This window comes from Balaenoptera borealis (genome assembly GCF_965194805.1).
Source record: "Balaenoptera borealis genome assembly, chromosome: 1".
NCBI classification, from domain to species: Eukaryota; Metazoa; Chordata; class Mammalia; order Artiodactyla; family Balaenopteridae; genus Balaenoptera; species Balaenoptera borealis.
The window spans coordinates 157,306,233-157,323,616 of NC_138860.1; the positions used below are offsets into that span (position 1 = coordinate 157,306,233).

Genomic DNA, 17,384 nt, shown 5'->3' on the forward strand with positions numbered 1-17,384 from the left:
CAGGACAGCGACTGGCTGGATTCACACCCTCATTCAGACACACCACACTCTACTCCAGACAGACTGATTACTTTCTATGTTCACCACCCATAACTTCACAGAGGCCATTCCCTCTGCGGAGAACACGTTTCCCATAAACCCGAACCATCCTTGCAGATAAGCTGGATGTCATCTCCTCCAGAAGGAGTGGTGACCTGCCTCCTACATGGTCCCAAAGTCCCTGAGTGTCTGTGCTCTACCGTTTCTGCTTCTGTCCCTAGAGCAGGGTTGGGGGCGGTCCCTGAGGGTACGGAATAGTAGGACTTAACCTCAGCCGGGGTAAGGAAGCGCCGGCTCCCGGGCGGACCCACAGCGACGACAGAGCGCTGCAGCCCTGGGGTCCCCACGGTGCCGCCCTGCCCGGCCAGCGGCTGGTGCCGCCCAGCGGCCGGAACCGCCTGCGATTTGCATACCCATGGTGCACCACGAAAAGACAGTTTCATGCTGCTTGAGTTCCCACCACGGGGTTTGTCCACTGTTGCAGGGGACAGTGCCTATTAGAAATCTATGGTCTGTGTAAATTCCACTCAGGGAGCGCGGACCGCGCAGGAGCGGAGCAACCGTAAGTGGTCTGAGTGTTACGTTGTTCTGGGAGTGTTCCAAGCGGAAACGAGTAAGCATATTGTGGTTTCTTTTCATATCATGTGAATCTTTCGCTTTTTACTAAAGATTTCCGTGGAGAAAAACAGTTTTGAGTGTCTACTTAAGTTTTTGAGGTTGTGTGTTTTAGGAGAGGTACATATTGGAGTTAAAAAGCGAGAAGTTAATGTTTGTTTCTGTGTTTTGACAACTTGTCTGTAATTACCCGGGGGAATTTGGACAGAAATCCCGTCTCGGTTATTGGAGTTTTTTTTCCAATTATTTACTTCGTTTATGCGAGGTATGCCTTTTCTGTGTTTCTGCCAGTTTCTCTCCAAAGCTTCGCAGTAGGTGAAGACGTTAACTAAATAAAGGAAGGCGCGAAAAAGCACGGAACGTTCTTGGCACGATGTACAGCGAAAGAGATTAAACGCAGCAGTGCTCATTTCCAAACAGGCTCATCGGTTTCTTTCCCAAAACTAGCAGAGGAGGCAGTTTGGTCAGATTGTCCCCATTCAATGCTCGCTCGATGCCAGTTTTCCGTGTAAATGTACACGGTTCTTTCTCTTAAGGAGGTTAAGTTTTTGGTGGAACCAAGAACTAAAAAAAAAAAAATTGGGTACATAATACAGAATCTCAGTGAAAAGTGCTCTACAGAAAGAGCATTATTGAGAGGACAGGGCAAGCTAGCAAATGTGTTTTCTTGTCGCTGGGTCTTAGATCAACCTTACAGTAGGGGAGGTTATCTAGGTCTGTGGCTTTAAGTGAATATCATTTTCTACGTTGTGTCCTCCGAATTCACAGCCAGCAGCTGCTCCCACTGACTCCCATATTCAAAGCATATGCTTCATGCAACCGCATATGTTTTTCCTCCTCCAGTGCCAGCAAGCTGGTACAAGAGTTTTTGGATTCCTGCAAAAGCCTCCCACCCCCCGCCCCACTCCCTTGACCGTCGTTGTCCCAATTCTCCACACAAAGGCCAAGTAATTGTTTAAAATGTAAATCCGATCACACCACCACATCGCTGTGTAACATGCTTTTTCTTCAGAGTGCAAACCTGCCCCGGAATATCGTACATGCATTTCTTTACTTGTCTGCTCTTTCTCCTCCTAGAATGTAGGTTCTGTGAGGCAGAGACTTTACCTGATTTGTCCTCTGATAGATCCCATGACTCTAAATCAATGCCTAGCCCATGAACACTCAATGAATATTTGTGTAACAAATGAATGAAGAGATTTGTTTTCTAAACACATGTACTGTCCCACTACAGTCCTAAGCACTTTACAAAATTAATCTTCCTGAGAACCTGACTAAATAGATTCTATTTTTATCTCCATTCTCCATTTTATAAATAAAGAAACTGAGGCATAGAAAGTTAAATAGCCTCAATCAAATCACAAAGCCAGAAAGTGATGGAGCTGAGATTCAAACCTAGGCAGCTTGGCTCCAGAAGAGGCGTACTCTTCATCACTGCGCTACTTAGTGATGGGGTTCAGGACATGCTATCCTAAAATATGGCACCTCCACATATTGAGTATTTTAAGCTGAAGGAGTTTGAGAAAACAGGAAAGTCATTCTGACCTCCTCACTCCCCCAACGCCCGACACCCCCCCCCCCATGAAACAGGTCATAAAACCCTCAAGTGAGAGCTGCCTTTAGTATACTGAGAGGAAATGAGCATCCTTATCTCCAAGGGCAAGGAGACGCTGAGAAGAATTCTAACGAGAAAGTCTTGCTAAATTCCCCCCAGATTACTACCCTTTAACCTAGCATAAAAATACTCAGGCTTAACTGTTTCTTTCGGTCTTCATTTCCTTATGAAGGCTCCCATGTCACGTAAAAACTTACATTAAATAAATTTGTAGGGACTTCCCTGGTGGTGCAGTGGTTAAGAATCCGCCTGCCAATGCAGGGAACACGGGTTCGAGCCCTGGCCTGGGAAGATCCCACATGCCGCGGAGCAACTAAGCCTGTGCACCACAACTACTGAGCCTGCACTCTAGAGCCCGGGAGCCACAACTGGTGAGCCCTTGTGCCACAACTACTGAAGCTCGCACGCCTAGAGCCCACGCTCCACAACAAGAGAAGCCACCGCAATGAGAAGCCTGAGCACCGCAACGAAAAGTAGCCCCCGCTCACCACAACGAGAGAAAGCCTGCGCGCAGCAACGAAGACCCAAAGCAGCCAAATACAAATAAATAAATAAATTTATTTTTTTAAAAAATTGTATGCTTTTCTCCTGTTAATTGTTTTTGTCAGTTTAATCTTCAGATCCAGCCAAGGACCTGAAGAGGAACAAGGAAAACTTTTTCGTCTCAATATTACCTTTTCTTTCAGCAAAATGAATCATGCTCTACTTGGTCTGCACTGTGCTTTTCTTACCAAAGATCATGGATTTTTTTTTTTTTTTTTTTTTTTTTAATTTTAGCTGCACTGGGTCTTTGTTACAGCGCACAGGCTCTTCGCTGTGGCACACGGGCTTCTCTAGTTGTGGCGTGCAGGCTTAGTTGCCCGCGGCATGTGGGATCTTAGTTCCCGACCAGGGGTAGCACCCGCATCCCCTGCATTGGAAGGCGGATTCTTAGCCACTGGACCACCAGGGGAGTCCCAATCATGGATATTTTTTAATATCACTGTAGGAATATACCATAGTTAATTTAACCAGTCCTCTAGGTTAAACCAGTCCTCTAGGACTAGTTTGTCTTCAATTTTCATTATCCAAACAAAGTGGTACTGAGGGTAACCGCATTTTCAGTCTTGAGAAATAATAGCAAATAACTATTTTTAATCCATGTGCAATATATTTTTACATAAAATCCCTGAGAAAGCAGAATATTTTTTTCCAATTAGGGACGTCCCTGGTGGTCCAGGGTTAAGACTCTGCACTTCCACTGCAGAGGGCACGGGTTCGATCCCTGGTTGGGGAACTAAGATCCCACAAGGCGAGAGGCACAGCCAAAAAAAAAGAAAAAGTTAATTGTCCCTAATTTCACACTGATAGTATCTTTTTTTTTTTTTTTTTTTTGCTGCGTTGGGTCTTTGTTGCTGCACGCGGGCTTCCTCTAGTTGCGGTGAGCGGGGGCTACTCTTCACTGCGGTGCACGGGCTTCCCATTGTGGTGGCTTCTCTTGTTGCGGAGCATGGGCTCTAGGCACAGGGGCTTCAGTAGTTGTGTCACGTGGGCTCAGTAGTTGTGGGTCGCGGGCTCTAGAGCGCAGGCTTAGTAGTTGTGGTGCACGGGCTTAGTTGCTCCGCGGCATGTGGGATCTTCCCAGGCCAGGGCTCGAACCCATGTCCCCTGCATTGGCAGGCGGATTCTTAACCACTGCGCCACCAGGGAAGCCCCACACTGATAGTATCTTAATGGAATAAAATAACATTTAAATAAGAAAGCGAAGTCATCACTGAACATTTACAGAGCACTGATTATGTGACAGGGACTGGGGAAGTAGAAATGAATAAGGCACTACTCCAGGCCCCAGAGATCTTTCTCCAGGGAGATTCAGATCCTCAGGAAGACAAAAATGTGTAACAAATGAAAGGGGAGCATGGGGAGTCTTCAGTAACCAAGAAAGTAAATCCAGAGCTAGAGGACCATTGCCTTCAGGACCAGTGAATTTATGCAAAGGCAGTAGTTGAGAGAAGAGTTGCTAATGTTTGGAACCACTAGTAATTTTGAGTTCCCTAAAAGTGAAATAGATTATATTTTGTCCTGAGGGCAGTGGGAATGTTGAGGAACTTAGTATGGAGAGTAGGGCTGACAATCTTACACAAGTCTGGCAGCAGTGTGGGAAATGGTTGGGGAGGGGGTCGCCGCTGGAGTGAAGGCAGGAGGATTAATAAGAGCCTGTGGCAGTGATTCCTGCCACAGATAGGACTGGCTGAATTGGGCTGAGAGAACTGAACCAGCTGGAAAGATCTTGTAGGAGAGGAAAAATGATTTTCTCTCTACTCTCTGTGCTCTTGGCTGAGACCTTTGTAATAAGACATCTTAACAAGAGAAAACAAAAAAACCCAGAAGTTTATTAGCATGTATATCTCATGTATACATGGGAGATACCCAGGGGAAAATGAGTAACTCCCTGAGGTGGCCTAAAATACCTGCTTAAATACCTCCTTCAGCTAACAACAATAGAAAGAAAACTGTGGGGAGGCCAGTTATAGGAAGGCCATCAGGAAAAAGCACCAAAAGCAAGGATAAGGTTTATTCAGCAGATTTCCCTGACTTCACTGGAAGATTCTCCTGTGAGTTAGTCATCCTGGTACAGAGAGGGAGACACCCTTACAAATGGAGATTTCCATTCTAAAAATTTCCCTTACAAAAGGGTAACTTCTCTGTTTTCAAAACTTCTCCCTTTTCTCAAAATAATCAGCTTAAAATAACCTTATGCCAAAAAGGCATATTTTGGGGTGGCATATTCTGCTAACTTTCAGCCTCCTAAAAGGTAGAAGCCACGGGAGGCAGATGTGAGGAAGAGGAATAAAGCAAGGATGAGCGGTAGACTTCTGGCTTGGGCACCCACGGAGATGAGAAACACGATGGGGGCAAAACTGGAGAAAGATGAGGGGTGAGCTCAATGTTGGATTGAGTCTGAGGTGTCTGTGGGAAATTTAGAGAGAGATCGTCAGGAGGCAGGTCTGGAGTTAAAGAAGGGGCTGAGCTGAAAAGATATGTGGGAATTAAAAGAGTAAACAGGGCGGGCGAGAGTGCCCAAGGGCCGGCTGTAACGCCAGAGCACAGCGCGAAGGAACCCACTTGCCGGCTTTGCGAGGGCCTTGAAGCCAAGGCTCAGCCCACTAACGCGCCTCTCAGGCCCGCCCTCCCCCGGAACCTCACCCACAGCGCCTGCGCGTGTCAGACTGCCGCCCCTCCTGCGCCCCGCTAGCCGGGCATTCTGGGAGCGGAAACCCGTTCCGAGCTCGGAGCATGTTGGGAGCTGTAGTTTAGGAGAGGCCCAGAATTCCTCGCAAGTCGCGGCATTTGGTCACTTAAAGGGCAGGTCCAGAAAGCGATGATGCTCCCGGGGCAGGGTACCCCTCCGGCGGCGGCACGGGGCGCCCCGGGCCGCATCCCCTCTCCGCAGAGCATGGCATTTCCACGCCTCCACGATCTGTTCCACCTGCAGGGGAGGCGAGTCACGGCGGAGTCACGCAACGCCTACCTCATCCCGCAGATCCTGGGCTGCGCCCCACGCCCTTTCCCCCACGCCACGGAGTGAATCTGAGCCGTGTTCCCCGCGTCCGTACCGGGATGAGCGGCTCCCGCCGGTTCTGCTCTTCCAGGGCGCTCAGCTCTGCCGGAGCCAGCAAGGCCAGTCTCAGCTCCCGCACCACCGGGGCCGCCACCTCGGCCACAGGCCGCTCCAGCACCGCCTGCCGACGCCAGCGTTGAGCCCAGGCGGGCGGGGGCACCTGCCCAGCCGCCCGCTCGCCGGGTTCCTGCGGCCCGAGCCTCCTTCAGCGCCCCCACCCCGCGCTCCCCTCAGCTCCCGCTCACCGCGCCCACGCGCGCCCAGCTCCGGGCTGCCAGGACCAGCTCGGCCTCGTCCACGCAGAGCTTGTCGCTGCGCAGCAGGAGCAGCAACGCGGGTGCCGACAGCTCCAGGAAACCACGGGTCCGGAGGGTCTCCTGTGGGTCCGCGATTGGGTCAGGGGGGAGCAGGATGAGGCGTGTGGGGTTGGGAGTATGCAGGTCGGGAGCTGTACCTGGCTGTGGGCCTCTATGAAAGCTACACAGCGCTCCTGCAGCGGTCCCAGGCCAAAGGATACGGCAATCTGAGAGCAGAATGAGGGAGGTCGGGTTGAGACTGGAAAGGCCATGTAGCCCAGCCCTCCACAGGGGGCCCACCTGCAAGCCTGTCCAGCAACACCCACCTGCAGGGCCTCGCAAACCAGCTCCACATCCAGCACCTTCATCACAAACTGCAGGCACAGCTGGGAACAGAAACCAATGTGGGTTGTGTCCAAATGTCCCTGTTCCAAGACCCCAGCCCCAGTCCAGAAGCAGTGAGCAGGCTTGGAGCAGTGAGTCACCCAGGCTTATAGCAGCCCCAGGCCCATACAGACGTCCCAGGCCAAGGGAGGCAGGGAATCACCAGGGCCTGAGACTTGGCAAACCTGGAGGAACTAGAAACTAGCAAAGCCAAGCCCAGCAGCCTACCTTTCAGTACATTCCTCACTAATCAAGCTAGATAAGAGCCATGTGAAAATTCCACTCTCCCTTTCTCTCAGGACACTTATCTTTCTCCATGTGTCCCCCTCTGGACTCGAAGACACTTCTCTTTTAACCAGAAACTTGAATTTCATCCACAACATCTCCCTCTCACCCCCCACATCCAGAAAAGCACTGGGTCATGCCAATTCCACTTCTCTCAAAGCCATGCACCTCTCTTGGGCAACCACTGCCACCCCCCGCCCCTTACTGGACTGGTAAGCCCTAATCCCTTCTCCCCTTAGCTTCCAAATCCTCACTCCTTTATCTGAAACCTCATGAATTTCCACTGCCCTCTGGGTAAAAGAAGTCCAAATTCTTGAAAGTTCTGCAGGAACCAGCCCTTGGCACGCTCTCCAATCTCATCTCTCCGTCTCCTCCTCTCACACACTGAGTCCAGCCACACTAAATGTCTCACCAGCATCTTTTGTACCTCTGTCTCTGTAACTAGAATGCCATCTTTCCTCTCCCCTCTCTGAACAAACTCCTACCTGTTCTACCCGATCCAACACAAATGTTTCCTCCTCCAGGAAGTCTTCCCCTCCTCTTTCCCTGGTGGCGAGACTAGAGACTCTCCGTACAGTCTCAGCACCATTTGCCCTTATCTGTCACACTTCTTATGGCACTGGGTTAAGAGTTTTCTTGTGTCTGTCTCTCTTTGAAGAACGGGGATCAAGGCTAACTTATCCTGGTATCTACAGCACCATCCATAAACACCCCACATGCCCCCACAGCACACACGGTACACGCATATCCGTTTGCACACAGGCACACATAAATGCATATCTACACAGAGATACCCATACTTCTGTCTGTACCGGTGCATGTTGCTCTCCAGGCTAGCCGGTGTGTGAGGCAGGATATGAACTGAGCCCATAAGAGGCGGGGGAAATGAGATGAGGCGCCACATAAACCCACCTCTCGCAGTTCCTCCAGCCCATACTCCACAGCCGCCGTCAGCACCTCCAGCACCTGCAGAGTGGGTGATTGGGGGAGTGGAAAGAAGTCTCCCCCGTCCCTCAGCCACCCCTCCTCCCACCCAGACCCCTGCCCAGTGGGCTCACAGAGTGGCGGTGCAGCTTGGCACTGTTGGTGTACAGAAACTCCAGCACTGCCAGGAAGGCCTCAGCTGGCACGGTGCTCAGCACCACAGGGCTAGGCACCCCGGGGCCCGGCTCTGAGCCCAGAAGTCGCTGGAAGAAGTTGCATCTACATGCCAACAAGCACCGGTGGGCAAACACCTCCTGCCGTTCTTGACCGACCACAAAGCGAACATCACTGTGGGAGAGAGGGGCAGAGAACCAGGAAGAGGAGGCCAGAGTCTCTGTGCAACTCTAGGCTTTGCCTTTGCCCAACTCTGTTTACCGTCTGCCCTGTAAAAGAGACAGTCCCTCCAGCCGAAGGTCTGGGTCACACAGGCCTGGTTCTAATTCCAGCTCCACCTTGTGGTGCCTAGGCAAGAGACTTCCTACTCATTAACTCTCAGCTTTCTCATCCCTGAAATGGGATGCGAATCCCAAACCCTAGGAGGTGGCTATGTTTGATCAGTTGATCACTGAGGGGGCACCAGGGCTGATACAAGGTTGATCCCAATACCCCTCTCCTCCTCAGCCTGTGTCTTGGGGTAAGGGGAACTCTTTTTGGCTTCTCCTCCACAGACTGCAAACTCAGCTTTTTCAGCCTCCTCCAGACTCAGCTTTTTCAGCCTCCTCCAGACAGGAGAGGGTAGGGTTGGGGGTGCAGAGTGCACCGGCTGCAAACAGACATGTCAGTGAGGCACCATCATGAGGCCGGACCACATTTTCCATCTTCACGATCACTACCGGCCCCAGCCTCTGGGCCTCTGAACAGCATAGCGAGTAGGAGGCAGGAGATGAAGCTTGAGCTTCCTGGAGCCTCCCAGTCTCAGGTCCAAGGCCTGGGGGTTCCCACTGCTCAGACCAGACTGCGATGCCCAAAGAAGTAGGGTTATAGGAGTCACCAACCCATAGGGAGGGGCCCAGCTCTGAGGCAGTGGGAACAGAAAGCTGCATTCTAGTTCTCCTGACCAGCGTTGCCCCTGTACTCTATCCCTTGGTTTCAGACACCACAGCATCCTGGGCAGACAGTGAGCCCCAGGCAGCACCCTTGAACTACTTCCTGTCTGCAACTCTGGCTCAGTCTCTTGAGCTTTGTTCCTCTTGTGAGTCCGCAGTTCCCAGAGCAGGGTTATCTGCTCCTCTGCCTCCCTAGGGAGGCACTCAAGTTACATTCCATTTCTCAGGGTCCAGGGGGCAGAGGGCTCTTCTCTGCCAGGAGCCCAAGATCCAAAACAGGAAGGCCTTTCCCTGAGGTCACATAGCTGCTCTGAGCTCCGGTCCCCAGTGCCCCCACCTCTGGCTCTCGTAGACACTAAGCGACCAGTAGTTATCCTCTACACTTGACTTCCCCAGACTGAGTTCACCAGGGAGGAGGGTCAAGTCCTAATTCCCCACTTCCTCTGTACCCAGAGCTTCCTCAGAGTCATGGGGCCCAGCAGAGCCAGCTAGGGAAAACCCACAAACAGAGCCCCCCCTCACCTGTATAGGGGGTTGTTGACGAGCCTTCGGAGTGCTGTGGAAAAGGGCGCAGCCTCCCCGTGCACAACCAGTCCTGGGGTCTCCATGGGTGGGGTAGGGCAGGGGAGTGAGCAGGAGGAACAGCCTAGGAGGCCTGTTGTCTGCTGGTCTGTGGGAGGCGGTAGGTGGAAGGAGCAGGAGGCCTGGTTGAGCCCTAAAGCTGGTGAGGAGCTAGAAAGGCCCGAGAGGGAGGGGCAAGAGCTTGGGAAGCCTGTTTGCTGAGAAGCTAAAGTTTAGGAATGAGGCAGGAGGCCCAGGTTCCTGAAGGCATCAGAGGCCAGTGGAGGAGGCCAGAGGCTTGGCTTGGGGATGGGGACTCAGGGAGGGGACCAAGAGACGCCAAGGTAGAGCGGACTGGACTCGGGAGGAGAGGCTGGCTGCGGATGAGGCCCCAGCTGGGAGCCTGCCCAGGCAGCGCTGGGGTGGGAAGCCTGTGGGTTTCCACGGAAACTAGAGCCCAGCCAGAGACGAGGCCCCGCCCAGCTCCCACAGGCCCAGCGAAAACTTCAGCCCTAGAGGGGCCCTAAGCAGAGTCGGAGGGTCTTGGCACCCTGGCCCCTGCCTGTCCTGGGTTCAGAGTTCAAACTCCCTGACTCCTCCCACCCTCCCCCCAACAGGCACACAGGGTCAAGATCGGGCTAGCCAGACCTGGGGAACCCCCCTCAGCGGGGAAAGTCCTTGTCCCTATGGACCGTTTTCAGGGCCCAGACCTGGCTTGTTTGGGAGGTGGCAGTCCTGTCGCTCCCAGAGGGGGGTCAGGTGAGGAGGTGTCACCTCTGACAGAGGAGTCATGGTCTCTGGCATCCCTGAAATACAACCGAAGGGGGGTGGGGGCGGCAATCTGGGCAGTAGGGCACACAAGAGGTGTGGACAGCTGGGGACAAGCCCCAGGGCGCTGAGGTCAGCAGGGTGCACTTAGGAGTGGAGTCACCACTGTTGCATCAGGCCTGTGTTCGGATGGGTCTTCCTTCCCCCCTCCCCCAGCCCTGAACTGAGGAAGTCATCCAAGCCACACCCTAGCTCTGCACAGGGAACGGAAACGTTTGCCCTAGTTGAGGCTGACGGGGAGATGACAGGGCCGGGACACGCTCCTTCCCGTAGGCCCAGGTCCGGATTTCTGAGGGGCCTCCCCCACAGCCTCAGGGTTTCCCCATATCCCAGGCCCTCTGAGACTTGCTTACAAGTAGAGAGCCAGTCTTCACAAGGGGGAAATGGACAGTGGCTCAAGAGCTCTGGGGTAGGGGGACACCAATCTGACCAGAGCCCCTCTCTACATCTGCCCCTTCAGTCATACTTGTATGCCCTAGGGCTCTAAGCCCCCGCTGATCCCTCTCCCCTGATGACTCAGTCACCCGGCACGGCACGTAGGAACACTCCCAGGTTAAGCCAGAGCCAGGGCGGGAAAGTGGGAGCCAGGAAGAGGGGAGTGCTTGCCCAGCAACCCATGGCAACTCCACAACAAAGGCAAGGGGCCCTTAACCTCCCACCTGCCAGCCAGGCCAGCTGGGCAAGGGCTGTTAGGAGAGAGCTTGGAGGCCAAAGGCTACAGGTGACTCAGGTGTCTGAGGAGTTTCGGGAGAAGAGGGCAGCCATCCCAGAATTGATTCTGGAGGTAGGGCCAGAAGCCAAAAGCAGAGAGTGGAAGGACCATCCTGAGTCACCTGGCCCCAGCTGCAGCCAGTTGTAGGGATCTTTGTGCCAGCCACCTTAAGAGCAGGTAGGAGTGGAGGATGGCTGGATTCAAGACTCACAGAGCTAGAAGGATCTGTGGGGGTTGAAGGAGCTGGGTCTGTCTGTCCCTCCCTCTGGTCAGGGGGTGGAGGCGCCACTCTCTAGGCTGAGACAGAGGGCAGATACATCTCCCCCTTCTGCTGGTGAAGTCAGGTGGAAGGGAGAAAAGGTGTACTTCGAGCTCATTTAACTAACCTCCATAGGAAAGTGGAGCTCAGGGGGCAGGGACAGCAAGATAGTCTGAGCAGCATCTCTCCTCTTATTGTGTCCCTAACAGCCCTTAACCCTCTAAGCACCTAGGAATCCACGCAGCCCCGGACTATTTGATTCACCTGTCCCCCAAAAAATCAGGTAAGAAGGGATTAGGGGGTAAAAACTCTTAAGTAAGAGACGGGATGGTGTACAGAGACGGCCAGTGAGGGCCATCCCGTCCAAGCGTGGGTCTTCCAGCCGGCAGGTCCATGGCTGGCAGGCCTGTGCCCTCTGGACGCCAGGAGGAGGAGACTTCCAAAGACCATGGGCTGAAACTATCACCAGCGTGGCCTCCAGGCCGTCTGCCCAGCATCGATGAGACCCGACCAGAGGGCTCAGGCCTGGCCTCCCGCCGTGGCTCCGTGCTAGGTCCGACCTCGTCCTTTTTGCGCTGCAACTCGCTGGCCGGGCCAGGCGCAGGTCTTGGGGGTCGGCGCCCATCCCTGGGCCCCCTGCCCCCTCTAGGCTCGCGGGTCAGCTTCTCTGGCTTACCCCTGGCGGCCGCCCGCTGGGCAGAACCCTCGTACCGCACGGAGCCGGCGCCAGGGGAGCGCTGGGAGGCCGCGCGCGCACAGTGGGCCCTGGAAGCGGCGTTGCAGGCAGGATTGCGCGACGCGTGCTACTCCGGCGCCGAGGCCGGGCGGCTGGCGCGGGAGCTGTGCGAGCTGGTGCGCGTGCGCCTGCGCGAGCTCAGCCCGCCGCGCTACAAACTGGTGTGCAGCGTGGTGCTGGGGCCGCGCGCCGGGCAGGGCGTGCGCGTGGTCAGCCGCGCGCTCTGGGACGCGGCGCGCGACGGGCTGGCCTCGGCTGCCATCACCAATACCTCCCTCTTCTCCGTGGCCACGGTCCACGGGCTCTACTGCGAGTGAGGACTCCCCCGAGTTTTGCAAAAACGGTTTATTATACCAGGAGGAGGCCCTCCCTGGGGCTCACATCCCAATAAATAAATGTCTGTCAATAAATAAAAGTGGTCCATAAATAACGCCCCCTAGCGGGGGGCTAAGGCTCAGGCTTTTCTTGGAGAAGGGGTAGGAGGCCGCCTCCAACCCCAGTAAAGCTGGTCCCTGATTCCCTGGGGGATTCGGCCCAGAGCCCCCAGTGAGGCACCAAAGGAACAGGGAGGGCCACAAAGGCAAGGGCCAGAGCCTTACAGGCACAGGCATCAGGCCTGAGGGCTTGGGCGGTGGCCGGCCCCGCAGGTTGGGGCCTAGACGGGGCAGCGGTCCCGGAGCAGGCGCAGAGCATAGCGGAGCCGCTGCCTCAGGTCTGGGGAGCAGCCCAGCTGCTGAAGGTGGGAAGCGAGGTAAGTACAAGCACTGCGATTGCGGGCCACAAAAGTCACAAGGAGGGGCTCCCAGCCACTGAGGATCAGCTTGGTGTGGTCTCCGTAGAAGTTCACCTGTGCGCAGGAGGGTGGCACTGATCAGGGCCTAAGGCCCAGATCGTTTCCTCCCCAGCACCCTGGACCTCCCAGACCTTACCCCCAACTCCAAGAGGAGCTCTTACCTGGATGGTGCCATCACTAAAGAGCATGAGTAGGGCCTGATCAGTCTTGACCCACTGTAGCAGGAGTGGGGGGACAGGCACCTCCACCTCTTCCACACTGGGCAGATCTCCACCCTGGGAGCAGGGGCAGGTCAATTGTCTGACGTGAGTCAGTCCTCTCTCCATTCATGTCTCCCTTAGAGGTTCAGCTTCTAGCTTCAGCACCCACCCCCTCGCCCACCCGCCCCCAAAGGGGAACAGAAAGGGATCAGGATGTGTTCATCCTCAACGTGCCCCACCCCAGTCCACAAACCTTCATGAGGCGCTGCTCCATGTAGGAGGCGAAATACCTCAGGACACCCAGCTGAGGCTGCAGGGCCCGAGGCACAGCACCCACAGAGAAGGAGAAGTGCTTGGTGCTGGTGGGGTCGTAGTGCACAGTCCTGGAGGGGAGGAGACGGAGACAGAAGTCAGACGGAGCCCTGTACCCACGCCACTCCCCTGAGAGACTGCAGGTCCGGGAGCCCAGGAGCACACACCAAGGTACAGCCCTGCTGAGTACAGTGGGCTGGATACAAGACACCCCATGACACCACTTACTTTTTGTTGGCTGACAGGGCCATGTGTGTGCCATTGTTGAAGAGCACAGCCACACGGCGGCTGGACAGTTGATACCCAAAGCCAAACTTGTTGGAATAGTCAACCCACTTGCTGACCCACACCAGAGGCTCTGGCTGGGCCAGGGGAGCGGGGTTCTGTTCAGCTGTCATGGAAGAGGAAGGAATGAGGACCTGTTCCTGGCCTCCCAGTCAAAGAACTCCCACCACCATTCACATACGCCAGACCCCAGCCTCACCTGGGGACATGAAGGCCAGGCAGTTTCTCAGAGCACAGAGGGCTGACTCCACCACTGTGGCCACAGTCAGACCTTCTTCGAAACCTGAAGGGAACAGGGCACTGAGAATTAGGCAATAGTCCCCCAGGTCCTAGACAGTGACTCTCCACCCACTCCTTCCCTCTGGGCCTGGTCTCAGGTCCAGCAACCTCTAGCACCCTTCACCCTCCCGGTGGCTCACCATCTCCACTGCTCGCCAGTGTCCCACGGGGTGAACTGTCTTCAGGTGCTGTCTCTACCAGGCTGACGGGGGCTGGACCTGAAGCTGCCGGAGCCTGGAGGGTTGGGTGGAGAAAGGGAGTGAGATAGGCCCTGAAATCCAAATCCTTGAGAGTCCATGGCCCAGCCCTGCCCTGGCACCTGGGGCACCCCAGGTCAGCCCTGCCTGGCTGATGAGACACAGCCAATTAGGCCACCACGAGGCTAGATGCTTCATCAGCCCCTTTTATCCCAGGCTTCCCACAGCTGCTAGGGTGGGGGTGAGTCAGGGGAACATTGTCCACGTGAGCACCTCACCTTGGGCCTGGCATCCTGATGGCCAATGGACATCCGAGTGAGGCTGTTCACCAAACAGGAGACTTCGTCCCGCTCCTCGGGATGGTTCTTATCTGGGTGGGGCGAGATAGAACCCTCAGAATCCTGTCCAGCCCCCCTGCTTCCCGCAGGGATGATACTGTTAGGCATACCCATGTGCCTGTGTAACACATGCTCTCCCCAGGGGTCCCCAGGGACTCAGACTCACACCCTCACATGTACTTGACAAGCCCCCTGCTGCTCTGTACCCTCAAAACCACTGACATCCCAGACTCACTCTTACTCTTCTTCCTCCCAAATAGGCTCTTGGTAACTTTGACAAACAGAATCCTAGCTGGGTTAAGGGGTGTCAGGTCTGGGACTGTCACACAGCTGCTGACAGGGAGCCGGTAGGGGGTGTAGCCCTGAGGAGAGAAGGCATGTGAGCAGAGAAGAGCAGCCCAGGGGTCCTGTCACCCGCTCCCATTCAATCCCCTGGGAATCCGCAAACCGGACATGTCTGGGGGGCCACAAACCTTGGTAAAGAAGTTGTGGCGCAGGATCTGGTCAATTGAGGGGCGGTCTTGGGGTGAGGCTCGAAGGATGGTGGCCAGGAGCTGCCGGGCAGGCAGTGAGAGGCTGGCAGGCAATGTGTAGTGAACCTGTTTGATGCAGCGGTATGTCTCCTTCAGGTCAACTGTCTCAAAGGGGGGGCTCCCACATAGCAGTGTGTACCTGTGGGGCAGAGAAAGGGGGTCAGGAGTAAACTGGAACATATGCTCCCCTGGGTACCCCCTGTGTGCACATGACCCTGGGACTCACATGACACAGCCCAGGGACCACACATCTGCCTCAGGGCCGTGGCCCTGTCTCTGCAGCACTTCTGGGGCCACATAGTTGGGGGTGCCACAGATGGTCCTGAAAGGGGGTAGGGAAGAGCAGAGGGCAAGGTTCAGAAGCAGCCTGGCTGGCCCCTCATCCCTGCCCCCACTGTGAGTCCAGACAAAGCAGCTGCCTGTCACCAAAGGCCAGAGAACTCCTGCTTGTTCTGAGACAATGGATGCCGGGGATGGCAGCTGAGTCCCTGCCCACCCGCCTGGCCCAGCTGCTCAGCTGCTCTGCAGGACAGGGGGAGGCCCTGACCCCCAACCCAGCCCCCTCCTCCAGGGTCAACAGAGGGTCCATCACTGATCCCTTCCTCCTTCCCCCACTTCCGTCTGTCAGACACCCATACAGGCTGTCACCTCCTATGGTCTGTGCCACACACACCAACACCAGCTGTCACGTCCCCCATAAACACTCAACTACCACACATGCTATCTGTTTTACACCCAGTCTTCATGGCCACAGCAGGTTATCGTGACACACGGGGTGTCATGTCCCACCATCCCTACACTCTCAGTCCGTCTCACACACTCTTATGTCACCGTCCACATTCACACACAGGATCAGTCATACACCTCCAAGAATCCTTACACCCATCTGTCTCAGGGACTAAACACACAGAGGACCCACAGCCTCTCCATCATTCCCATTCACCCAGGTTGCCACTGCCACCTTCACACACACACACACACACAGCCCATCATCCTTTCCCATCTGTCACACAGACACATCAGGCAGTCATTGTGCCTCCCACATACATATTTAGTGTCTGTCACACACGTCATCTGTGTCACACAGACTGTGGCCACCCCCCTCCTCAAACACTCACTTCTTCCTATGCTCTGGGGGCTCCAACCGGGTTGCCAGCCCAAAATCCCCCATCTTCAGTTCCATGTTCTCAGTGATAAAAAAATTTCCTGGACCGGGGTAGAGAAATGTGTCAGACGCCTTTTTCTCTGCCTCCCCAACCCCCCATCCTGTTGGCCCAGGAGTCTCACCCAGCTTGAGGTCCCGGTGCAAGATGCCCCGCTGGTGCAAGTACTTGAGTCCAGAAAGGATCTGCCGAAGGTAGTAGCGCACTTCTGGCTCCAACAGGGTGTGCCGGGCCTTCCAGATGTGGGCCAGGGACTGCAGAGAGCCACTGCCTCAGCCCTTGGTCTGCCCTCCCGGATCCTCCCTCCATTTGTGCTTGCTGAGGAAGAGCAGGCCTCCAACTTTGGGTCTTAAGGTCCCCATTCCCTCCCCCACCTCCATCACCATCCCTCACCTTTCGGCTGCAGAGCTCCAGGAAAATGTATATGTTGTCAGCATCCTCAAAGTGGTGCGAGAAACGCACAATGTGGCGGTGCTGCAGGCCGCGGTGCAGCTCAATCTCGTTTAGGATCTGCAATGGGGACGCGGGGTTGTCATCCGCCAAGGGCTCCCACGCCACTGTCCCCCACCCCACCCGTCGTTTGCTGGGACTGGGGCTCACCTTCTCGCGCTGATGCGGCTTGGTTATGCGACTCTGCGAGATGACTTTGACCGCGTAGGCATTGCCGGTCTCTGTGTCAGTGGCCTCGTAGCAGCGGGCGAAGCCCCCCTATAAGGAGGGGGCATCAGGCAGGGCGCTCCACGGGAGCGCCAGGGCAGGCCAGCAGAGGTTCCCGCGCCGAGGCCAAACGCCCCTGCCACGCCCCGCGCGGGCAAAGAGGCCGGCAGGGTCCCCCTCCACCCTCGCTGACACCACCCCCCAGCTCACCTTGCCCAAAAGGCGGCCTTTGAAGTAGGTGCGGCCGCTGCGCGGGTCAGTGATGAGGCGCCCAGGGTCCGGCGCCAGCGGCCCGACCAGCACCTCCAGCTCAGGTCCCGGCATGGGACTCCCAGGAGGTCCGGGCCCGGCGGGGGGCGCTGGCGGGGCGGCAGCACGCGGGAAGGGGCGCGGGGACAGGAAGCCGGCCGCGGGCTCCATGAGGGCGGTGCGGCGCAGCGCGGGCCCGGCTAATTCTGGCTTCCGCCAGGCCGCGACAGCGCGTGGCCCTGGCTGGATTTGCTACGCGGCGCTCGCGCCCGAGAGAGCCCAGCGTTTTTATCAATGAACGCCTGCCCCCTCCCTGGCGTCTCGTCATTAAGAGCCCGCCCCCTTCCTGGAGGCGAGTCACCAAGAAGCCACGCCCTTCCTCAGGCCTTACGTCATCAAGAAGCTCCGCCTCCCACC

General features: G+C 55.8%; 3 protein-coding genes across 9 annotated transcripts in view; 1 reads left to right on the top strand and 2 right to left on the bottom strand.

The window, feature by feature from the left end:
• BTBD19 (BTB domain containing 19) overlaps nucleotides 1–11,592 on the bottom strand; it is a 93,161-nt gene extending 81,569 nt beyond the window's left edge. Inside the window, exons 1-9 of one of the 6 annotated variants that reach the window (XM_082365139.1) lie at nucleotides 10,137–11,575; nucleotides 9,388–9,535; nucleotides 7,894–8,107; nucleotides 7,636–7,801; nucleotides 6,493–6,552; nucleotides 6,325–6,393; nucleotides 6,116–6,247; nucleotides 5,866–5,991; nucleotides 4,622–5,738 (exon numbers count right to left, since the gene is read on the bottom strand). In XM_082365139.1, the coding sequence (XP_082221265.1) occupies nucleotides 5,608–5,738; nucleotides 5,866–5,991; nucleotides 6,116–6,247; nucleotides 6,325–6,393; nucleotides 6,493–6,552; nucleotides 7,636–7,801; nucleotides 7,894–8,107; nucleotides 9,388–9,535; nucleotides 10,137–10,230 (1,140 nt within the window). In that variant the 5' untranslated portion in view covers nucleotides 10,231–11,575 and the 3' untranslated portion in view covers nucleotides 4,622–5,607. Of the gene's footprint in view, nucleotides 1–4,621; nucleotides 5,739–5,865; nucleotides 5,992–6,115; nucleotides 6,394–6,492; nucleotides 6,553–7,635; nucleotides 7,802–7,893; nucleotides 8,108–9,387; nucleotides 9,536–10,136 lie in introns of those variants that run through there. The other 5 variants (XM_082365141.1, XM_082365138.1, XM_082365140.1 and 2 more) reach the window with 5 other exon arrangements.
• A 21-nt stretch (nucleotides 11,593–11,613) lies between these two features.
• DYNLT4 (dynein light chain Tctex-type 4) lies at nucleotides 11,614–12,297 on the top strand. Its single transcript, XM_082365740.1, has one exon. It carries the CDS (start codon nucleotides 11,619–11,621, stop codon nucleotides 12,276–12,278), a length of 660 nt encoding a protein of 219 aa, XP_082221866.1. The 5' UTR covers nucleotides 11,614–11,618; the 3' UTR covers nucleotides 12,279–12,297.
• PLK3 (polo like kinase 3) lies at nucleotides 12,292–17,294 on the bottom strand. 2 transcript variants are annotated; one of them, XM_082364519.1, is made up of 15 exons: nucleotides 16,929–17,153; nucleotides 16,662–16,769; nucleotides 16,455–16,571; nucleotides 16,186–16,315; nucleotides 16,017–16,104; nucleotides 15,125–15,220; nucleotides 14,839–15,037; nucleotides 14,601–14,727; nucleotides 14,306–14,397; nucleotides 13,971–14,064; nucleotides 13,751–13,834; nucleotides 13,495–13,657; nucleotides 13,208–13,337; nucleotides 12,916–13,029; nucleotides 12,292–12,808 (listed from the first exon to the last, which is right to left on the bottom strand). In XM_082364519.1, exons 1-15 carry the CDS (start codon nucleotides 17,136–17,138, stop codon nucleotides 12,617–12,619), a joined length of 1,944 nt encoding a protein of 647 aa, XP_082220645.1. In that variant the 5' UTR covers nucleotides 17,139–17,153; the 3' UTR covers nucleotides 12,292–12,616. The 2 variants fall into 2 exon arrangements, with proteins under 2 accessions (XP_082220645.1, XP_082220646.1); XM_082364520.1 differs by having other exon boundaries at nucleotides 16,017–16,315; nucleotides 16,929–17,294.
• Nucleotides 17,295–17,384: the final 90 nt, after the last annotated feature.